Source organism: Alligator mississippiensis, chromosome 3 (genome assembly GCF_030867095.1).
Source record: "Alligator mississippiensis isolate rAllMis1 chromosome 3, rAllMis1, whole genome shotgun sequence".
In the NCBI taxonomy this organism is placed as follows: Eukaryota; Metazoa; Chordata; order Crocodylia; family Alligatoridae; genus Alligator; species Alligator mississippiensis.
The window spans coordinates 288,830,748-288,852,202 of NC_081826.1; the positions used below are offsets into that span (position 1 = coordinate 288,830,748).

At 43.4% G+C, this 21,455-nt stretch overlaps 1 protein-coding gene, 1 long non-coding RNA gene and 1 other non-coding gene across 3 annotated transcripts in view; 1 reads left to right on the top strand and 2 right to left on the bottom strand.

Annotated features, from left to right (window-relative positions):
- The window catches only part of MYO5B (myosin VB), a 404,810-nt gene extending 388,374 nt beyond the window's left edge, over nt 1-16,436 (top strand). Inside the window, exons 35-39 of the mRNA XM_014593958.3 lie at nt 1,578-1,728; nt 3,283-3,568; nt 4,463-4,637; nt 8,618-8,698; nt 11,676-16,436. Coding sequence (XP_014449444.1) covers nt 1,578-1,728; nt 3,283-3,568; nt 4,463-4,637; nt 8,618-8,698; nt 11,676-11,828 — 846 coding nt within the window. The 3' untranslated portion in view covers nt 11,829-16,436. The remainder of the gene's footprint in view (nt 1-1,577; nt 1,729-3,282; nt 3,569-4,462; nt 4,638-8,617; nt 8,699-11,675) is intronic.
- Nucleotides 13,108-21,449, bottom strand: LOC132249654 (uncharacterized). Its single transcript, XR_009461173.1, has 2 exons — nt 21,083-21,449; nt 13,108-20,845 (listed from the first exon to the last, which is right to left on the bottom strand). It is a non-coding gene; the product is annotated as an uncharacterized LOC132249654 (long non-coding RNA).
- LOC132249697 (small Cajal body-specific RNA 18) lies at nt 20,931-21,016 on the bottom strand. The gene has a single exon (XR_009461263.1). It is a non-coding gene; the product is annotated as a small Cajal body-specific RNA 18 (non-coding RNA).
- Nucleotides 21,450-21,455: the final 6 nt, after the last annotated feature.

Consider the following 21,455-nt stretch of genomic DNA (forward strand, 5'->3'; position numbering starts at 1 on the left):
TTATTATTATTTTGCAAGAGGCCAGGATTTCTTAGGGTGCTAGCTTTTAATGAACCAGCTATATAGTTGGGATCGGTTAGATAAGCTTCTTGAATGCAAGACATTCTTCCTCATCTGACCAGGAGCTAGGCAGAGCATAGTAAATAACAGCAGTGAGTGGGGATGAGAGAAACTCCCAGGGGTAGCATGCATACAAGTAGCAGAAGAAAAAAAACTGAAATCAAGGCCTTTTAAAAGGGAGGAGGGTCATTTTCACCTTTCATGTGTGGAAAGAATTCAGGAGTTTGGTTTTATGACGTACTATATTTTCCCCATCTTAGTGGTTAGTCCTTGGTTCTTAGTGTCCAACCAGCTTAGAAATATGTGGTCCCAAGTTCACCTTTTAAAGGTATGAGGTAGATTAGTGAGGTCAGAGGGGGAGTAGTTGTTCTGCTCCTAATGGGGTGGGGGGTATCCTTTATATTTTTTTTATGAGCATTCGATCAGGTGCATAGTTGGTGTTTAGTTTCACCTGCATAGTTGTCATTGCAGTGGTGCATTGGATCAAGTATATCACGTTTTGGGAAAGATATGTAGGAACTATGAATGCTGATGGTTTTGTTATGGGGAGGTGTTGATAGTAGTGGCAGTGGAGTTGTTTATTATTTTGATATTTGACTGATTTAGCTTATCAAATGTTTTGCTTCAAATTAGTGTTGATCATCCAAAAGAGGATTGTTTTTTTCCCCAAGAAAGCAAACTTTTTTTTTTCAGGTTAACCCCAAATTATCTTGCTTTTTGCTTCATTTAGAGAACCGGGGAAAATTATTACTCGCACAGCTCCTGTTTTATTGCAGCTTGGCAAAGCCGTTGTACAAACAAGTATATTAACATGAGTTATGCACCATGCTCACTTCAAACAGAGGTTATGCTGCTTTATATCTACCAGCAAGGACCACATTCAGAGTCCACTGATTTCAGTGGCAATATGATAATACATTTGTAGTATCAGGGTCTTGAAAATACAGGGGGAAAATTCAACTGGTGAGGGAAATTCATAAACTTCTTAGATGGTGTTATCAAAACCATAGATGCAAGCACTGGAAGACGCCTGCAAAAAGTCAGAGTTGTTAATCGGGTAGCAAATAAGTGAATCAAGAAGTCAAGATATCATTTTATTATGCAAATATTTCAATTGTTACAGAAGTTTTAACCCTGTGGTTAAAATATTGGCTCCTGGTGGCTTTGAAGTATGTGTTCACAGTATAATGAATAAATAGCGTTTAATGAAGAACTGACGAGGCATTTTCAGTGGGACACGTACTTTATCTTTTAATTAATGCACATTTTTTACCTTTTAGTAAAATTAAAAGGAGGGTGATTAGTTAATAATACTTCTCTTTAAAGAGGGAAAATCCATTGTGAATAAGCTGTTAAATAAAGCTTAGATCATTTATGTCTTTCTTTATAGCTATTAGTTCAAAAACCACAGTAGGTAGGAAGACAAACTTTTCTAGATATGGTTTTTCAAATATAATGTTAATGGCCTGTACTAAAGTGGAATGATCAAGCAAGTACTGTTGTTTTCCTCCTTTTAGGGTTTTATGACACAGAACACTGCGAAGCAGAATGAGCACTGTCTGAAGAACTTTGATCTCACAGAGTATCGCCAGGTTTTAAGTGACCTCTCCATTCAGATCTATCAGCAGCTTATTAAGATAGCAGAAGGCATGCTGCAACCCATGATAGGTAAGTATGCAACACTTAAGCTTTTAGGGACATTAAGGCTGTTTACAGATATATATATTTTTTTTTTAAGTGCTTTACTGGAAGAGGCGGTGCATTCGTTGGACCCAGCTTTGCAGCATCTGTATAGACTGGGTGCTTCAGTGGGGCTTTTTGGCATTTTTTGTCTAAAGCCGATTCACTCAGCTATTAGATAAGTGCCAAAAATGGCCCACTAAAGCACAGGCGTGTAGGTTGTAGCCGTGTTGGTCTAAGGACATAGGCAGACAAGATTCCTTGGGTGAATCTGACGAAGGGTTTTTGAACCTGAAAGCTTGCTTAATAATTATTTTCCAGCTATTTGCGTTGGTCTAATAAAAGAGATCAGATTCACCCAAGGAACCTTGTCTGCCACTAAAGCACCTGATTTATACGGATGTTGGGTGAGCTGGGTCCAATTAATGCAATGCCTCTTCTGGGTGTATGCTGGGCTCGGTGCAGGAGTGGGCTGACTTCAAAGCACCTTTTATTTTTAAACATCTTTAAGCAGCCTTATGTCTTAACTAAGGTGGCATTAAAAAGGTACAGTTTAAAAAAAAAAAGTCCATAAATCTTTGGGCACATCTTCACATTAATGGTTGCATACTTGAAGTAAATGAAAATGATAGTACTTCAAGTGATACTGTTTTTAAACTTTAACCCCACTATTTTAAGCAGCAATGTAGCTACCAAGTCCTAACTGCAGGACCAAATAAAATATCCCATGAGAAATGAAGTCTATTTTGATTTACAATCAATATAATAAAAGAGACTATACCTACAGAACTGCTTTGTCCACCTCCCTCTATGGAACTATTTATATTAACAATTCTGTAGCTGTGAGGCTGTCATCACTTCCCTGAGACACCAGCCTGGGGTCTAATGGACTACATTGTTTGCAAATGTTTCCCCTTTATTCTTTCAGAAAGGTTTTCCAACGGCTCCTATCCATTCCCTTTCTGACATCACATCTTGTGCTCTGTTATGCTTCTTGTTGAGACCAGTATTCCTCCATGAGTTATCACATTGCCAGGTTATAAGAATTTACCCCTTTCCTCATCTCTGTTATCTCAAGCCACTTAATCTTTTTAAGTGCAGGATGTAAGGTTGGGTATTGGAAAGTGAAAATTTATTACTTCTCATTGGAGAGGTGTTTGTCATTCCTACAGTATGTTAACTGAGTTCTTCTGCTTTTAATATTAATATCTGGGACCTTATCTTCACAGTGCTTTATAGCCATTAACTACTTAATCTTCTCAACACACCATTGAGGTAGGGAGAGTCAGTTTAATTGTCCCCACTTACAGATGGAGGAAGGTTAAGTGACTCTCTAAGGAGTTTGTCAGAGCAGATAGTAGAAATTAGCAGTCCCTGCCTCCAAGTCCTCTCTCCAGTTGGTTCAGTTGGTTATTGTATTGCATTAACAAGTAGTGCACTAAAAGCTGGCAGGCTACAGGCACTAGTAATGTAAGAAATCATTCCTTGTGCTGCCAGGGGAAATGCAGGCTTCATCTCCATCTTTTCTGATTTTTGTCCTAGTGTCAGCAATGTTGGAAAACGAAAGTATCCAGGGCCTCTCTGGTGTGAAGCCAATGGGCTACAGGAAGCGATCCTCCAGCATGCCGGATGGTGACAACACCTACAGCTTAGATGCGGTCGTTCGCCAACTGAACACTTTTCACAGCATCATGTGTGAGCAGGGCCTGGACCCGGAGATCATCCAACAAGCCTTCAAGCAGCTGTTCTACATGATTAATGCTGTCACGCTGAACAACCTCCTGCTGAGGAAAGACGTCTGCTCATGGAGCACTGGCATGCAGCTCAGGTAGGATGTTGGCTGAGGCCCTGCTAAGGAGACAACTGCTTGTGAATCTTGTGAATCTGGAATGCTGCAGAATAGGGAAGGGAATCTTATGGGATCTGCAAAGTTGTGTGGAATGGAACAAGGAAACCATAAGAGACCAACAGTAAAAGAAGCTGCACACAATTGCTGATATATGTAACTGCAGTGTAATTTATCATATAACTGTGTAATGGATGGTTTGCTCCACCCATCTCATTTCAGGGTTTGTTACAGTGCCTGATTTCTTAAATTGCAATATTGGACATTTCTAACATGGCGAGTGTTAGGGTCCGTCCTGCTGTTACAGCTGTGGAGACAGACTCTGCATTGCCCCTCTGGCCTCAGACAGGCTCTCCGAAGGCCTGAGGGTCTGCCCTGCAGATCCAGTTATGAAGTCAGGGTGCCAAGTAGCTGTCTTACCTAGAGCTCCTTTTGCAGTGATCAGAAATTCCAGAGTGTAATTAGCACAAACTTGCAAAACAGCCCCAATTGTTTACCAGCCTTTTACCTTAAATGAAGATTTAAAATAAGCATCTCATTGACCTTGTTTCTCAAAATCACAGATTCCACACGGTCCGTAAATCCCTCCTTGTTGTGCCCTGCTACTGCTACAGTCACTATGGTTAGTCTGAAGTTGGGCAGAAGGCAGGGCTGGGTGGCACCTTGGGGACTAACTGTTTGAGGCATGAGCTTTTGCACGTAACAGCCTACTTCATTCTACTTTGTCAAATCCTTGTGAAGTTCTGGACAACCTAACCCAAATGCATCACAAATATGCATCAAAATCTCTGCTCCTTCAGCACTGCCACATTTCATTCATTGTAAATGAGCCCTGAGAGGGAGACCATGGAACTAATGTTGTCTGTGTGGGTTCAGGTTTAACATCAGCCAGCTGGAGGAATGGTTGCATGGAAAGAACCTGCAACAAAGTGGAGCAGCACAGACCATGGAGCCCCTGATCCAGGCAGCACAACTCCTGCAGCTGAAAAAGAAAACTTCAGAAGATGCTGAGGCCATCTGTTCCTTATGTACATCCCTTACCACGCAGCAGGTAAGCAACGGGGAGGGCATCTGCTCTGGAGCAGGTGTGAATGGTTCCTTCCCATCCACTGCAGCAGCAAGGATGCCATTTTGAAGTGCTGTAGGGCATGGCAGTTCTCATGTGCCCCAAGGTCTGAGCAACACACTCCTTTCTCTGATATCCTGGTCCAGTCCTCAGGATATGAGAGTGCTGTTTAAGTGACTAGATGCTGAGCCCCTGCCCCTCCTGGCTTTTAGAGTCTGCTTTCTATATATGGCCATTGCAGGATCAGCCCAGTCTCTAGTGGGTTCTTAGCCAATTTCTTGCACTTCTCCTGTCTTTTCCCACTTCAGTAGCAGCTGTAGGGCCCAAGTGCAATTTCCTTGGATGCAGATGACACTTCCTTTGAGTGTCCTATCTGCCTTGAATTTATGTGGCTGAGGCAGTTCTGATGGGAACATGCTCTGGCAGGCTACTCATAGTACATAGTAGCAATGCTTCTTTTCTATGCAGTGGACAGCCCACTAAAAACATTCCACCCTGCTCAACTGGTGGAAATGACTCCTACAGCAGTATTTTCTAAGTATCTATAGCAGCAGGTGGCCCTGCCACCACTTTTCCGTGTGCCCCAGCTGCAGCATGAGCACAGCTTCTTGCTGCCTTACACAGGAGGAGCTGGTCAGCTCTGCAGGCTGGGTCCCATGGCTCTGCAAGCTGTATGTTTCTGACCCCTGATCTATAGTAGTACTGCCTCAGAGCCTGTGAGCTGTCCTCCAGTTTCACCTTACGCGGAGAAGTTAAAACATTTGTCAGTGTGTTCTACAGCCTCTAGAATAAAAACTTTCTTTTGAACCAGATTTTGAGAGCCCCTTACAAAGCAGCTGGATGGGAAGAGAATGGGATCAGATGAGAAATCTATGCCCTGGGGCACTGATTGCTGAAGGGAAGAGTGGGAAAAGCAGTATTCTGTCAGCCTTCAGTTGACAGAAGCTGAGGTGGTACAGGATTGTGTAGTCATGCACTAACACATGTAGCTGAGCCTGCTCAGACCTTGTAAATGCCATTCATCATTGCTTTATAGTGCTGTTGGTGGGAATGTGGACAGGTCCTGCCCTGAGAGATTCATAGATGTTAGGGTCGGAAGGGACCTCAATAGATCATCGAGTCCAACCCCCTGCATAAGCAGGAAAGAGTGCTGGGTCTAGATGACCCCAGCTAGATACTCATCTAACCTCCTCTTGAAGACCCCCAGGGTAGGGGAGAGCACCACCTCCCTTGGGAGCCCGTTCCAGACCTTGGCCACTCGAACTGTGAAGAAGTTCTTCCTAATGTCCAATCTAAATCTGCTCTCTGCTAGCTTGTGGCCATTGTTTTTTGTAACCCCCGGGGGTGGCTTGGTGAATAAATACTCACCAATTCCCTTCTGTGCCCCCGTGATGAACTTATAGGCAGCTACAAGGTCGCCTCTCAACCTTCTCTTGTGGAGGCTGAAAAGGTCCAGTTTCTCTAGTCTCTCCTCGTAGGGCTTGGTCTGCAGGCCCTTGACCATACGAGCTGCCCTTCTCTGGACCCTCTCCAGGTTATCCGCATCCTTCTTGAAGTGCGGTGCCCAGAATTGCACGCAGTACTCCACCTGCGGTCTGACCAGCGCCTGATAGAGGGGAAGTATCACCTCCTTGGACCTATTCATCATGCATCTGCTGATGCACGATAAAGTGCCATTGGCTTTTCTGATGGCATCATCACACTGCCGGCTCATGTTCATCTTGGAGTCCACTAGGACTCCAAGATCCCTTTCCACCTCTGTGCCACCCAGCAGGTCATTCCCTAGGCTGTAGGTGTGCTGGACATTTTTCCTCCCTAGGTGCAGCACTTTGCATTTCTCCTTGTTGAACTGCATCCTGTTGTTTTCTGCCCACTTGTCCAACCTATCCAGGTCTGCCTGCAGCTGTTCCCTGCCCTCCGGCATGTCCACTTCTCCCCATAGCTTTGTGTCATCTGCAAACTTGGACAGAGTACATTTGACTCCCTCGTCCAAGTCACTGATAAAGACATTAAAGAGTATCGGTCCAAGGACCGAACCCTGCGGGACCCCACTGCCCACACCCTTCCAGGTCGAGACCGACCCATCCACCACGACTCCTTTGGGTGCGACCCTCTAGCCAATTCGCCACCCACCGGACTGTGTAGTCATCTAAGTCACAGCCTCTTAACTTGTTCACCAGTATGGGGTGGGATACCGTATCGAAGGCCTTCCTGAAGTCTAAGTATACGACATCCACCCCTCCTCCTGTGTCCAGGCATTTTGTAACCTGGTCATAGAAAGAGACTAGATTGGTCAGGCACAATCTGCCCGCCACAAACCTGTGCTGGTTTCCCCTCAGCATAATTTGTCCTGCTGGGCTCTCACAAATGTGAGCCTTGATAATTTTTTCAAAGACTTTGCCAAGGATGGAGGTGAGACTGACTGGCCTATAGTTGCCCGGGTCCTCCTTCCTCCCCTTTTTGAAAATGGGGACCACGTTGGCCCTTTTCCAGTCCTCCGGGACTTGGCCTGTGCGCCACGAGCGTTCAAATATTCCCGCCAGTGGCTCTGCAGTGATGTCGGCCAGTGCCTTCAGCACCCTCGGATGGAGCCCATCCGGGCCTGCCGACTTAAAGGCATCCAGTTCTTCCAAGTGACTCTGCACCACCTCAGGATCTACGCATGGAAGTCTGGCGCCTTGCTGATGTACAGTATAAATCAGTAGTCCTCAAACTTCATGTGATACAGACCAAAATTCACTGACCCTCAAAGCTTTGAGCTCACAGCAAGTGGTTTTTGAGGTGACAAAGACTTAAGCTTTTCTGTTCAAATGTACCTGTTAGATTAATGAGATCTGACCAGGTTTCCATTTAAATTAGTGACAAAACTCCTAAGTAAACCCCTAATCTTGCTTGTTCAGTTGTACGCCACTTGATCTGACAGAGAGGCATCTGTCTCAGATCATTTAGGAATAGTACATCCTGCCTCTGCAGGAGGACGTCCCTTCTGAGAGTCTGTCCTTGCAGTCATGTGGGACTGGGAGCAGGGGTGGGTGCAGGGTGCTGCTCTTCTACCTTATTAATCCTATCGCTTTCTCCTTCCTTCCCATTGAACCACCATCTCTGCAGCCTCTTGAATCCACGTGCATCCTTTTGCAGCAGCTGTGTTAAGTGAGTGAGGATGATAGGACCTCAAGGATGAGAAGCTCTAGGACTGTTAGGGCCAAGAAAGGACTGGTAAAGTTGCTGCAGAAGCGTGGCAAAGGCAGCAGGTCTGCCTGTCCTGAGTCTTTCTGGATTCCATACTGCTTTCCCAGCGAGGGGCTATTTTCAGTCTGCAGTGCTGTGCTCGGGCAGGAGTCCCTTTTGCAAAGCCACTTCTTGGCTGGGACTTGCCAACTGACAAACTGATTTAAGTGTTGGGCTTGACAGATAACATAAATTATAGAAAATTAGGGTAGGATGGGACCTCAGGAGGTCCTGTAATCCAACCCCCTGTTCAAAGCAGGACCACCTCCAACTAGATCATCCCAGCCAAATAGAATAAGTGGTGAATATGTGAGGAAATGGTTTGCCATGAAGGGAGTGCAAAAGCTTCAGAAATACTATTGTGCCATGACTTAAGTCAGGCTCTCCCACAGGTACAACAAAGGTGCATGTTGGGAGTAATGTGTGCTTTGTTCTGCACCTCTCTCTCTCTCTTTCTCTCTCTCTCTCGGGCAAGTTTTTCAACTTAAGTAATCTTTCAGTTGTTAATTTTTCCTGAGTTTCTGAGCATTCATATGGTATGAGGTGGGTTGGCCCATATATCTCTGATTATATGAAGCAACACAGTGTTGTTTCTCAGTTTATACTCCCTTAGCTGTCTCCTACATGGGACTGACACAATTCTAGGACAATGACCGCATCAAGAACACAGTTAGTAGCTTTACTTCCATGGAGAAGACCAGCTTCTCATGACTGTTACCCTGTTTTGTTTTCAACAGATTGTAAAAATACTAAATCTCTACACTCCTGTGAATGAGTTTGAAGAGCGTGTGACTGTAGCCTTCATAAGAAACATTCAGGTAAGTTAAACATCCATGAAATGGAACCAGGTATCACATTAATAACCATTTCAGTTTCTCTGTGTTGCTAACCCATTTTTACAAAGGTTTAATGCTTTTAATTCATTTTTGTAATTGGAAGGCTGACTTCATTCCTTTACCAAACCCCTGAGACCTACTATGACTACTATTTAAGGATGGCTTTACTGTTAATCAAAACCTCTTTCATCCTGAAGAATCACCCACAGCTCATAGCCACTATATGGGCTTATCAAGACTACTGAAATGCAGTCATCTCTGGGAAGGCCTGTGTCAGTCCTTTACCACTGTTTAGCAAAAGAACAGATTTTCAGGTGGAGGAAAGTATGCTCTAGCCAACAAGTAACAAGACGAAATTGAGAGGGAGGGGGGGATTATGTCTCACTGCACAGAAAAGAGAAAGTTCTAAGGCTCAGCACCTCCACCCCTTTTTTATGGGATCATTCCTGACCATGCAGTGGTAGGTGGTGTATAAATGCAAAATGTAGATTTTTTTCTTATCTAATTTAATGCAAAAATTAAATAACAAGTAACCAATGAGTAAGTCTAAGAACCATAGGCCAATAGTTCTAGATTCTTACGCATGATTTATTTCTTAAACCTAATTGATTTTAAAATGATTTTGCATCTCTTGAATATCAATTAGGTTTAAGAAATAAATCATGCGTAAGAATCTAGAACTATTGGCCTATGGTTCTTAGACTTACTCATTTGTTACTTGTTATTTAATTTTTGCATTTTACTGTAATTGGTTTGTTAGTTTTACATTAACATTGAAAAGCGTAACCTCGTTTTATGAGAAAAATAACTCAAGCTTGAGTGGGTCTGAATGAATAGCTCAGATGAGGCAAGATAGGGCATTTTTTAGAAAAGCGCTTAAAGAAAACAAGAAAAACATTGTAGTAGTTAGTGCTAAGTGACATTTCCGATCTGGATGGCTGTTTTAGTCTCAGTATTCTGGGCAAAGAAAACCTGAGGCACTTGCACCAAATAGCTTCTCTTGCTACCTCATGCGGCTTCCCCTGATGGAAATTCCATTTCCTGATTAGACACTAGAAGAATCATATTACTGAAAATTTAAATTTGGATGTTTCCCTAATAATTCATTTCTGATTAATTAAATGTGCAACTGTATAGAGTAGAAAAAGAGCACTATGAAACTCAAGTAAAATATATTACAATATGTTCCCATTCTTTAATGTTCTTTCTGTTTACATGTCTTAGGATATGAAAAAATGCAGCAAGTTTCCATTAAAAAATGGAAGGCATTTTAATGCTGTTTTCATATATAGTAAAGATTAAAAAATATATGAATATAGTACCCTGCATTGCAAAAGAGCCCAACTTGATAAAGTGTGGTCAAATATAGTGTAAATCCTGCTTCCTTCCATCTCAGTATTTATATGACCCTTAACTGAATACTTAAACACCTAGGATTCTGGTCTTCCTTTGCTTCAAGGGAGATGGCTGCAAAACAGAGGGAATGGGTTGAAAATGAAGGGGTTTATCAGAAAAGAAACACTTGGTTCACCAGTGATATTCTGTAGAGCTCTGACTGAAGAGTGAGGTGATGCATCTTGCTTGCCTGCCCCCATAGAGCACACAAGCACACCAAAAACCTGGAGCCGGGGCTGTGCATTCAGTATCCAAACCTTCCTGATCCAACTTGGGAATGTTCCTCTGTGCCTAAGAGAGCCTGTAACACAGCTGGGCCAACCAGAATAAAGAGGATATGTCTGCCCAGGTCACAACACTATTCTTTTTTTTTAAAGCTTCAGATTCTTCTAGGGCAGTCTTCATTCTCAGCTTCTTAACTGTAAGAGCACACACTAGTTTCAGTCTTCTCTAAACCCTATGTCCAGCATCAATCAGAAAAAAAACTATGTAAAATACACTCTCCTCAGTCAGATGCAATCAACCTTCATAGAGAACGTAAGAACTGCCAGCCCAAGTATCCATCTCGGCCAGCATCCTTGTCTTGGACAGCGGCAAGTAGCGGATGCTTTAAAGGAAGGGTGTAATAAACAGGGCTTGTGTAGTGATCCAGATCGTCCCAGTTACTACAGTCTCTACTTGGGGGAGGTCCTGAACCTGAAATTGCATCCCTGCCTGCTTGTCCTTATAAGACAGACATTTTCTCCACAAAATTGTCTAAGCCCTTCTACTAAAGCCTGTTTTACAACAACCTGTGAAAGTGAGATCCACAAGTACTTATGTGATGTGTGAAAAGAGATAAATTTTACTACTGTGTGTGTTGAGACTATTTTGTAGTTTGTTAGTAATTCATGCTGAAAGTTGTTTGGGGCAGGGCCCATCTTGTGTGTGTGCATGTGTGTGTATTGGTACAAACTAAGTTTCCTACATTAGGGGTGTCAAACATATGGCCTGTGAGTAGGATCTGCCTAACTGAGCTACTGGCAGGCCACAGAAAGTTGGGTGATGTGATCTTCTGCAGAATCTGGGGCCCTTGGCCCCCAGTGGGCATACCAGTCTGGTGTAGGAGGGTGAGCCAGAGCTGATGTGCCAGCCACTTCACCTGTCACCACTGCTGTGGCCCTACCCTGTCTGCCAGCTCTGCCACCACTCCATGCCGGAGCCACAGAGTGCCCTGTGCTGGAGTTGCAGCTGCCACCATAGCATGCGGCATACAGTGGTGGTGGCAGCTCCAGCAGTGGGGTACAGCAGAAGCTGGAGCAGTACTGCATGCCAGAGCTACTGCCACCAGTGCATGCCCCGAGCTGGAACTGCTGTGCCCCGGACTGGATGCACCCCACATGAAGGCCTGAAGTCCAGATGTAGCCTGAGGCATGAGTTTAACACCCCTGCCCTTCAGAATGAATCTGGAACCTTAGCTTCCATAGGGGTGTTCTCTTCAGATCTTTTATTCTGTTGAGTGTTGCGAATGCTAGTAGAAAAATAACATGACATTATGCTCTTCTTTTTCTTCCACATTCCGTAGGCGCATTTGCAAGAGCGAAACGACCCTCCGCAGTTGCTGCTAGACTTCAAATACACGTTTCCAGTTTTGTTTCCATTCAGCCCATCCTCCATCACCATGGACTCTATTCACATCCCTGCTTCTCTCAACTTGGAATTTCTCAATAAAGTCTGAAGAAAATATATTTAAACCTATCTCCCTTCCTTAGAATTTAAGCAAAAAAAAATAAATAAATTTAAGGATTTCTTTAAATATGGACCAAACAAGATGGTGAAAGAACTGATATGCAGTGATGAATCAGTGCTAAAATGTACAGTAAAATAAGAAACTGATCTTGTATGTGATTTTTTTTTTTTTTGGTAATTTCCAGCTTTGGATAAGAATACTTGAAAGCACTTTTTATTGCTTGATTTTATGCTGAAATAGTACAAAGTCCATAAGAGTTGCCAACAGCCATACATGGCAAACACTAGTGAGGTGGAAGATGTTCATACACAGCTATGAAGAAATCCCAGCTAAAAATTTAAAACAAAATTCTACACACTTATTCTGGCTTCAGACAACTTATGTCCTTGATGAGCAGGTGGTTTGAGCATATTAATGTATTTCTATACAGAGACATAATTTTGCATCTCATTACTTCTGCTGCTAATTGTGGTACCAGGATGGTCTGTTGAGAAACTAAAAAATAAGTATTTGTCACAAGGGTTGAGGTGATGGACTCAAGATGATTTTTGCTTCCATCCAAGGGGATTTTATCTCACTTTCTGGGGGAGTTACTGTTGTTGTCCATAAAATGAGCTTTACTTCTGTGCACACTGTAGGGAGGTGGCTAGGACTGCCCATTAGGATTTTTCTCCCATCCCCAAATTCATGATGGGCAACAGCATTTCTTCTTGGTGCAATAATTCCAGAGGCTTGGTAGCTTCTTTCCCACATTTAGTCTTGGAAACTCTCATCCCAAGCTGCACTCCTGGCTTTACCCCAGAATATTAAGAGGTATATGCTACCATATGCTGCAGGGTAGGTAAGGACTGCTATGGACTTCTAGTGCTTTACACAACAATGGAAGGCAGCAGTTGTCCCCTTGGTCTTGGAGTCAGTACCAACATCCTTGTCATAAACCTGTCTCTATACCACTAACTCATGCAAAACCAACCCCATTATTGATGAAATCTCTGGTTCTGTTCACACTGGGTAAAATTCTAGCCTTTCTGAAGTCAATTGAAAAAATGCCAATTGACTTCAACAGGATTAGTATTTCACCCATTTAATTCAAAGTAAATCTTCTACTAACCAGTATTGCAAATTAAGGGCCTAAAAAACTAGGAAGAGACTAGTAATAAAACATTTCTTTGACGGTGTTCTAAAGTGAAAAAGAGGTAAAAGACAGAACTGGTTTAACACAAAACACAGCTAGTATTTTAATGGCCCATTTATTAACGCACACAAATGACCAGTGATCTTAAATTTTTATTAATAAAATTGGTACAAATCTTTTAAAACATAAGATCTTTAGTTAAGTATTTATAACCAATAGGACTTTAAATCAACAATACAAAAGGCTGCCTCTCCCTATTGTTCATTAGAAGTCTGCTATTTCTAAAGCATTCGCTGATCACTTTCAGTGTACAAATCTGTTTGATTTTTAATTCCCAGTGTCACTGGAAATGCCACCCTGGCCAGAAGAACACATCAAAGGTAAACAGTTGTATAGTAGCAACGATTGTGTTACCTGACAATGGCAGTTGTTTGCAAATTATGACCTTGCAGCATGAAAGTAGTAACCTTTTTTCTCCCCGCTTCTAACTTTTCCAGCTTGCAAACTGAAGCTAAGCCACTTGCCACCTTCAAAGTGGTCTTAGAACTATGAGAGTTTGAGCTTTTTCACCTCCATAGTACTCCCAATTAGGTAACTTGCTTGCTTTGCAGATAGTTCCTTTAGCACCTCAGCAATTCCATGATGACTAAGTGCTTTCACAAAGGCCTCTTTGAATTTTTCACACTATTTTTAGTTGGTGTAAATCATATTCAACTAGCAAAGTTGTTGTTAAGTATCCAGCCAACCCAGGGCATTAGAAAAAAATGTAGCATCTTGTAACCATGCATCACACCCAGAAGGATACCAGTCTTCTTTTAGAGAAGAAATGTTTTAATTTGAACATTATGTATATAATTATGTATATACACACACTATAATAGTCCTGTATGTACTATATATGTATATTGCTATCAAAAGCACATTTTAAACAAGAAACGAGTGCTGTGAAAAGTTGTATTGGACTACGTCTACAGTAAATTCCTGCTCTCAAACAGAAAACTATGGTTTCGTATAGCTTTGACCAGTGAAAGATATAGTTAAACCAGTTAACAGGGAGAGGAGTAACTTTTTCCTATACCCACTATTCATAATAGAGCATAATTTTTTTTTGCCTGTACAGTACCATTGCTACCTCCAAATTACGCTCTGTGACCCTTTGCATCTACTGTATATATTCAGTAGTGCATCTCCTTCCCATATACAGTAGGGTCACGCTACCAGATTGCTGCCTGTAGCTCAGCAAACCCACTTTCTCACTGTCCAATCCCTGTCTACAGTAGCCTTTTTATTTATTGTAGCTACCTCTTCAAGTGTTAAAATTTTCATTGCATTTTAGTTTGCAAACAGATCCTATCCTCTTTTCTGGAAATGAACTCATTTCCTCACTGAAATGAAATAATCCAGAAGCAAAATTTAGTGAGATGGTGACACACATGCTATTCTCACAATTCATTTTAGGCCAGCAGTTTCCTCTCAGGCTCTTCAGGTCTCTCTACCTCTCTCTACTGCTGTAAATTTGCAGAACTCCCAAGGGATTCATAGAACTTAATGCTCATCAATTAAACTAAAGGAAAGAAAGCTGCAGAATCCTCTTCTACAATCATCTTGATACTAATCATGGGTATGAAATGTAGTTAAGGGCACAAGTCTTCAGCTGGAAGTTGTGAGGAACATAATTTAAAGATATTATAACAAGAATCTCTTACAAGCTATTAGTTTAGAAATAGGAACTGGGATTTGATGTTTTGATTTGTAATAATCTATCCAAGAAGTTGCATTTGGAAGAGGATTCTGTAGCAAATATCTTAAAATATACATGATCTTTTCTGTTAGCAATTTTTTAAATATCTTGCAGCTTTTTCTATAAAAAGCTAATATTGCTGTGTTCAGAATGCTTTCTTTCTTCCTTAAAAATTGGACATTTCTTTTCAATGTAAAGAGCTGTTCAAAATGAGAGCATGGCTTTGAGAACTTTGCTTTTTGGATTTGCCTTTAATGGTTAAGTTGAGCACTTTCCCACTGTGTGCCTTTTAGCTGTTACTAAGGTAACTGTGACTTCTTAATCACCGTTTCTCTGAAACGTGTTAAACTGTGGGAAGATTTTTAATCGTAAGAATTGTCTGTACATTTATAAATATGCTTATAAAATATTACACTGGAAAGGCTTGCGACCGTGTTTGGAGCTCACAGAAGAAACATTACTGGACACATTGATTTCTGCATGACTCGCATTTCTGAGGATGATGTTCCTAATCTCCAAGGAAATGTTTACTATTTAATATGAAAATAACTCTGAAATATCTGACTATACACATGGCTTCATGCGTGCATTCTGTGCTGTGTAGTCTGTGCTTGAGACATTCCTAAGACATCCAGGACAACTTCCAAAATATTTATTTTAGTCTGAAAGTTGCTTCAGTTCCTCTTCCTTTCATTTGCATTTTTTGTAATTGCTCTTCTTAGCTACTGGTCATGGTTATACCATGCTTTAGGGAAAGAACATCAGCTTGTAGAACTAAACTGTGCAGCTCCTGCTCTTGCAGGACTCTTCTGCTTACTGAATTACTCCCCTAAATCCAATGGGACTACTTGCCTGCATATGAGTAAGGACAAGAGAATTGTAACCCTCCCCCACGTAAAATAACTTACCTGAGTAGTCCCTGGACTGATTGTCTCCTTGTGAGACCTGTGCAACAAAGTGGAGAATCAAACCCAGTGTAGTTAAGCTCTTCTCTAAGCATTTCCAAGATCCAGCCTTCATTTTGTACAGTACAAGTAAGATCTGCAAACACTAGGTTATGTTTTCTTCCCTGTTCAGTATAAACCCATTACCTGACTATATAAACTTTTGTTCTTGTCAGACTGACATAATTGCACAGTTTAGAATTGAGATGAGTTTGACTGCACTTAAATGTGCCAATCTAATTAAAGTGAATTGCATGAAGCACCATAAACCTTCACTTCTACTCTTATTGAATTGCATATAATAACCATAACTAAACATTTTCTTTCTGAAATGATAAGAGTGAATGTTAGTGAAACACCTGAGAGAATATACTCTCCTCAAGTTTACAGAATTTCTTCTTTAAAAGTACAAGTGCCAGTAAATACAAACTTTCCTTTTTTAAATTTCAGTGGAGTTTGAAAAACTATCCAAAAAAAATGCGCTCTAATACTAATGTAAGACCTATTTTTTGTTGTGAAGTCTCATTACCTTAAGCAGAAGGAACAGCTGCTCTGAAGGAAGTCGAATGGTACTTGAGGGTGAATCCTGATAGTGTAGATGAAATACTACTGCTGATAAAATAATATTTTTTCCATTTTGAACAATCTGTAAACTACACCTTTGTTTATAGGAAAATGCTTGTAATGGTTACTGTAATATTCAGCTGTGGATAAAAATTTGTGAAATAAATAATTTTGAATAAATTAAGTTGCAACTTTTTGGACAACCCTGAGAATGTAGTAGTAGTTATTTGCTTTTCAACAGTAGCTTCCAGTTGAGGACTTCAGAACACTTTGAACAGTAACAAATGATCCAACTGAAAGCTTTTACCTATGACTGTACCATCAAAGGTAAGATACAAAACACTATTTAAGTCACTGGAAGTGACTTCCATGTGAGTGAAGTATTGTACAATAATTAAAAACTCAAGAGTGCATACATTGGACTGCAGAACCCTTCAGATAAGCTGGAAGAACTGCTGTTTCCACGAGGATGGTATTTCTCCCTCGGCTCAGCAGAGATATAGTAACCCAGTGGGAGAGGGAGATGAAATACAGAGCAGCAGGAGGTAAATCTTTCTCCTCCAGGGACAAAGTACATGTTGCTGCTCTGAAAAGAGCTGAAAATATGCTGATATAGCTTTCCCATACAGAATCATGGAGAAGTAGGCCTTGAAGGGACCTCAGGAGGTCATCTACTCCAGCGGTTCTCAAACGTTTTCATACCAGGACCCATTTGTAAACATTTGGCCAGTCCCAACCCACTGCCCCCCACCCCCAGACTCCTAGTGTGTGGGGCAGGGAGGAGTGTGTGTGAAGGAGAGGGATGCCCAAGCAGCTCCTTGCAGACTGCAACTCTTGACAGTCTGCAAGGGAAAAGCCATAGTTTCTCACATTTTTTTCTCTTTTTAAGGGAGAATCCAATTTTAAAGTTTGTTCACGACCCTCTTATATATTCTTGCAACCCACTTTTGGGTCACGACCCATGGGCTGAGAAACAATGATCTAGTCCAATCACCCTGCTCAAGGCAGGATCATCTCTGACTAGGCTGTTACCTAAAAAAGATTCTCTCTGGATTTGTCTTTAAGGTGCCACCCTGTCCTGCCTTCTGCCTGAATTCAGACTAATAGGGCTATCTCTCTCTTTCTCTCTAGCATCATACACAAATGTTAGTCTAACCTGCTCTTAAAAACTTGCAAGTTCAAAGATTCCTCAATCTATCTGGGTACCTGCTCCAATGTTTAACCACTGTCAGAGTAAGAAAGTTCTCTTAATATCCAACTTAAGTTTCCTATGGTGCAATTTAAGATTGTTACTCTGTGCCCTGTACCTTGAAACCACAGATAATAGTCTAACACCCTCCTCCTATATAACTGCCCTTTATATATTTGAAAACTGTTGTCAATACTTCCTTCCCCTTCCTTCGTTCCTCTTCCCCCACCTTCTTTTTTGCAGACTAAATACCACCGATGGTAATGTGCATTTTGAGGCTATTAAAATAGGATCCACAATGGGAGCATCTAATAGATCTGAAAATAACATTTGCAGTCATACTTATAGTTGTGCATGGCCATGTGCTCTATGTTTAAAACCAAATTCCTCTTTTTCCTTCATGAACATTTGCGGCTAGTACAGGAAGTGGCTTGTTTCAAGATTGCCTGGCAAATGAATCCCAACAATATCTACTGAACGGCAAGAAATATTAAATTCAGTTACCCCGCTATTCAAATTTCACAACTCCATCTTAGAAAAGGAAGCATTAGTACAGCAAACTAGCACCAGTAAAAAACAAAAAAATGACTATTTTGGTACCCTTAAAGTTATCATTGATGGCAGACTCAATGTAATCAATCAACCTCAAGCAGAAAACTGGAGAAGGCTGCAGTTATTACAAGTGATACTGTTTTCCTAACTTTTTGTATTCTTCAGATTTTAAAAATACACAATCAATAGTGATTTACTGGGACATGATCCTTGCTAGAGCACAGGCATGAAGAAAGCAGTTCTTCTCTGTCACATGGCAAGTATGGCATTGATGCACGCACTAGTTTTCTGACCCATGTTCCTAATCTAAATGATGACTGATTTTTTTTTTTTTTTTTTTTAAATTATAATCAGATTTTATCTGGAAAGCTAGGTATCCCATTTTCTTACATGATTCAAGCTACCTGAGATACAACCTGTTAAACAAAATTCTTGCTTGCCTTAAATCTGAAACACTTGCTAAAACCATCACTCTATATTGAAATTTGAAGCAATTAATTTTTTGTTCCCCATTCCCCAAATCCTAGTCTGCTGGAAACATCCTGCTCTCTTTAAGAGTTGGGAGGAAAACATCCTAGGCAAGCTGCAGACGCGTACCCTGTAATTGTACAGGTGGCCAAAGAGCCAGTAACAGCAAATGCTGCCATGTTTTGTACCCTGGCCAAGACCTGAGAGATGTATGCCTTGGATCCACAGCACTGCTTCCTCATATGGAAACTTTTGCACTTAAGAAAAATACACTTCTAGACTGGGTCTGATCCAAAGAATAAACAAGGCTTCCCCCAGCTTTGTTGTTTTTTTGTTTTTTGGTGCTATTAAATGTACATAACAAGATTCACAGACCCTGTGTCAGACTTTCAAATGTATACAAGTGCTTAAACATATAAATGGGAGATAATTGATTTTAAAAAGTCCCTAAAGTTAGTGATTGAACCAGTTTAGACTCTTCCAAAATATTATGTAGGCTCTAAATGCCTATGTAATACTTTTACTTCATAGAGCTAGGCAATTTACAGATGATGTCACTTTCTCATTTTGCCCAAGGTATGTGGAGGTCTCATGACTTGCCCAGGTGCTGCAAAGGATTATATGATGACTGAGCTGTGAGCTAAAGGCCCACAGTCGTGTTTAAGCCTGTGCTACTTTCATCGCTTACCCCTAGTCCCTGGCTCAAGGCAGGATCAGCCCTGTCTAAAACCAATCCAAATGTTTGTTTAACCTGAAAACTTGTTTATCTTGAAAACTTGTAAGGGAACTGCTCAGCCTCTTAAGATAGTTAGGCATGGCAACAGATTACCCACAAAGTTGATTTCCTTTCCCCCTAATACCCAATTTTAATTTCTCTCTAAAGCCACTTGGTCCTGTTTTTTAAGCAAATTGGAAGCCTACCAGTGCCTCAATCACTATAATAAAATAAATCTTAAATACCTATAAATTTTGGTGCTTGATTTTATCATAGAAAATTAGAGCTCTCCCTGCCACCTTTGCTCACCAGGACACAGGTCCAGCTGCAGCTACCCACCCCACTGCTGCTTGGCACTGAGCAGCCCTAATATGCTGGTGTCCTGTCCATGCCATTGCCCCTCACTCCCAACCCACAGCCCTGCTGGTGCCCCTCAAGCCCCACCCATAGCCACCTGCCCTCCCCAGCCCCGCTGTGGGGGCCCCTAGCTGCCCTGGCTGCTGCCTGAGGAAGACAGAGATCGCTGCAGACCGAGTGGAACATGGCTCCCAGCTCTCCCTCCCCTGTAGGCAGCATGGCTGGAGTGGAGCCCATGAGGCAGGGGTGGATGCAGGCTGCCCACTGCAGCCTCGGGGGTGCCCCTCCCTGCTGCCCTCCCCCTGGGGCCTCTGCAGCTTAGTGGACGGGACCCAGTGTGGCACAGCTGAGAGGGGTAGGCTTGGCTTGGTGTTGGGAGCCCCATGTCACCATGGCAAGGCGCTCTCTACAACTCTGTGCCACCGCCCCCACTGCTGCTGGGCAGGCAGGAGGTGCCTTAGCATGATAGCATGGGGCTCCTGGCAGCGGCACCAAGTCTCCACACCTGACCCCACTTGCTGGGCTGCAGAGGCCCCAGGCAGAGAGCAGCAGGGCAGGGAGCCCCCAGCCTGCCCCCCCCTGCTGTCCCCTAGATGGGCTGCCCATCCCCCTCCCTGCCCAGGCCCTGCTGCCACACATGGCCCCAGGCTCTGCCACCACCCTGGCTGGGCAGCAGGCCCAGCCCTGCCCAACTCTCTCTTACTACAGGGGCCTCAATCCCACCCCCAGATTTACCTGTGAGAGCTGCTCTCCACTGCTGCCTGGTGGCCACATGCACATATATATGTACATGCACATGGTGCCCCTGCCTGACTGCCCTCCTCCCGCTCCCCCCAGCCCCTCGCAGGCTGGAGCTCTGCCAATCTGCAAGGGGAAACCCACCTTTCCCCAGGTTGTTCTCCTTAAAATGAGAAAAGTCTGGTTTCACCATGTTTTTCTGTGGCAAATGGTGAACCCAGATCCCTAACGATTACTTTGCCCGTGTGGCAATTACTGTGCGACTGACCAGTTCATTGTGTGATAGTTACTTTGCACTTGTGGCCAGTCTAAATTTAGTACGTGATCACCCAGTCAAGTGTGTGAGGCACGTAGCGCGGACTCCGCGGTGCGAGGCGGCGTTCCCACCATTACAGCAACTTTCCCCTCGCAACAAAGCCCCACGCAGACCATCCCACCTCCCTGTGCCACGAGCCACGCATACGTCCACCCCATTGCGCAGAGACCGTGCCGAGGTCTCAGCAGCTCGACCAGAGTCACGTCCCCGCGGCTCCTCTCTCCCTGCCGCACGCACGGCTCCTCTTCCACCGTGTCCCGCGACTGCGGCCTGCACTGGGCATCTCCTGCGGCACAGAGAAGTGGGGCAGGGGATGAGTGTTGCTTGGCGGGTGTTAGCGCCCCCCCCCCCCCCCGCTGCCCACCCTGCCCTGGTCTCAGGTGCTTTCCTCAGCACCATTTCCATCATGCTGTTACCAGCAGCTCGGATTGCGCAGTGGGCTCCTCATCACGGACCAGGGCTTGCCTCCTCCTTCCCCTCCCCCTCCCCGCCCACCCTGTCCTGCCCCACCTTCCCCCAGCACCTGCCGCAGCCGGGAAGGCCGGGAGCGGGCTGAGGGGTCCCCGACTGGGGTCCCCGTTCTCGCCTCAGACGAGCAGGGCGGGGCCGTTGCCAGGCAACCGCGGCGCAGCGCGTTCAAATTCCAACGGTTCCAACGGTCGAATCCCAACGGTTCCAACCGCCTCCGCGCGCGGCGGCCGCGCTCCAGAGCCACGAACCGCCCCCAAAACAACCCCTCATACAACTAGATATATAAAATAATAAAAAAGATTAGAATACACACACACGAGCCCGTACTCGCCGCAGCGGCGCCCTCCAACCGCCGCGGCCCAACGTGCGGGTCCCGCCGCGTAGTCCTGGGGGAGGGGCCGGGAGGAAGTGGGTGAAAGGTCATG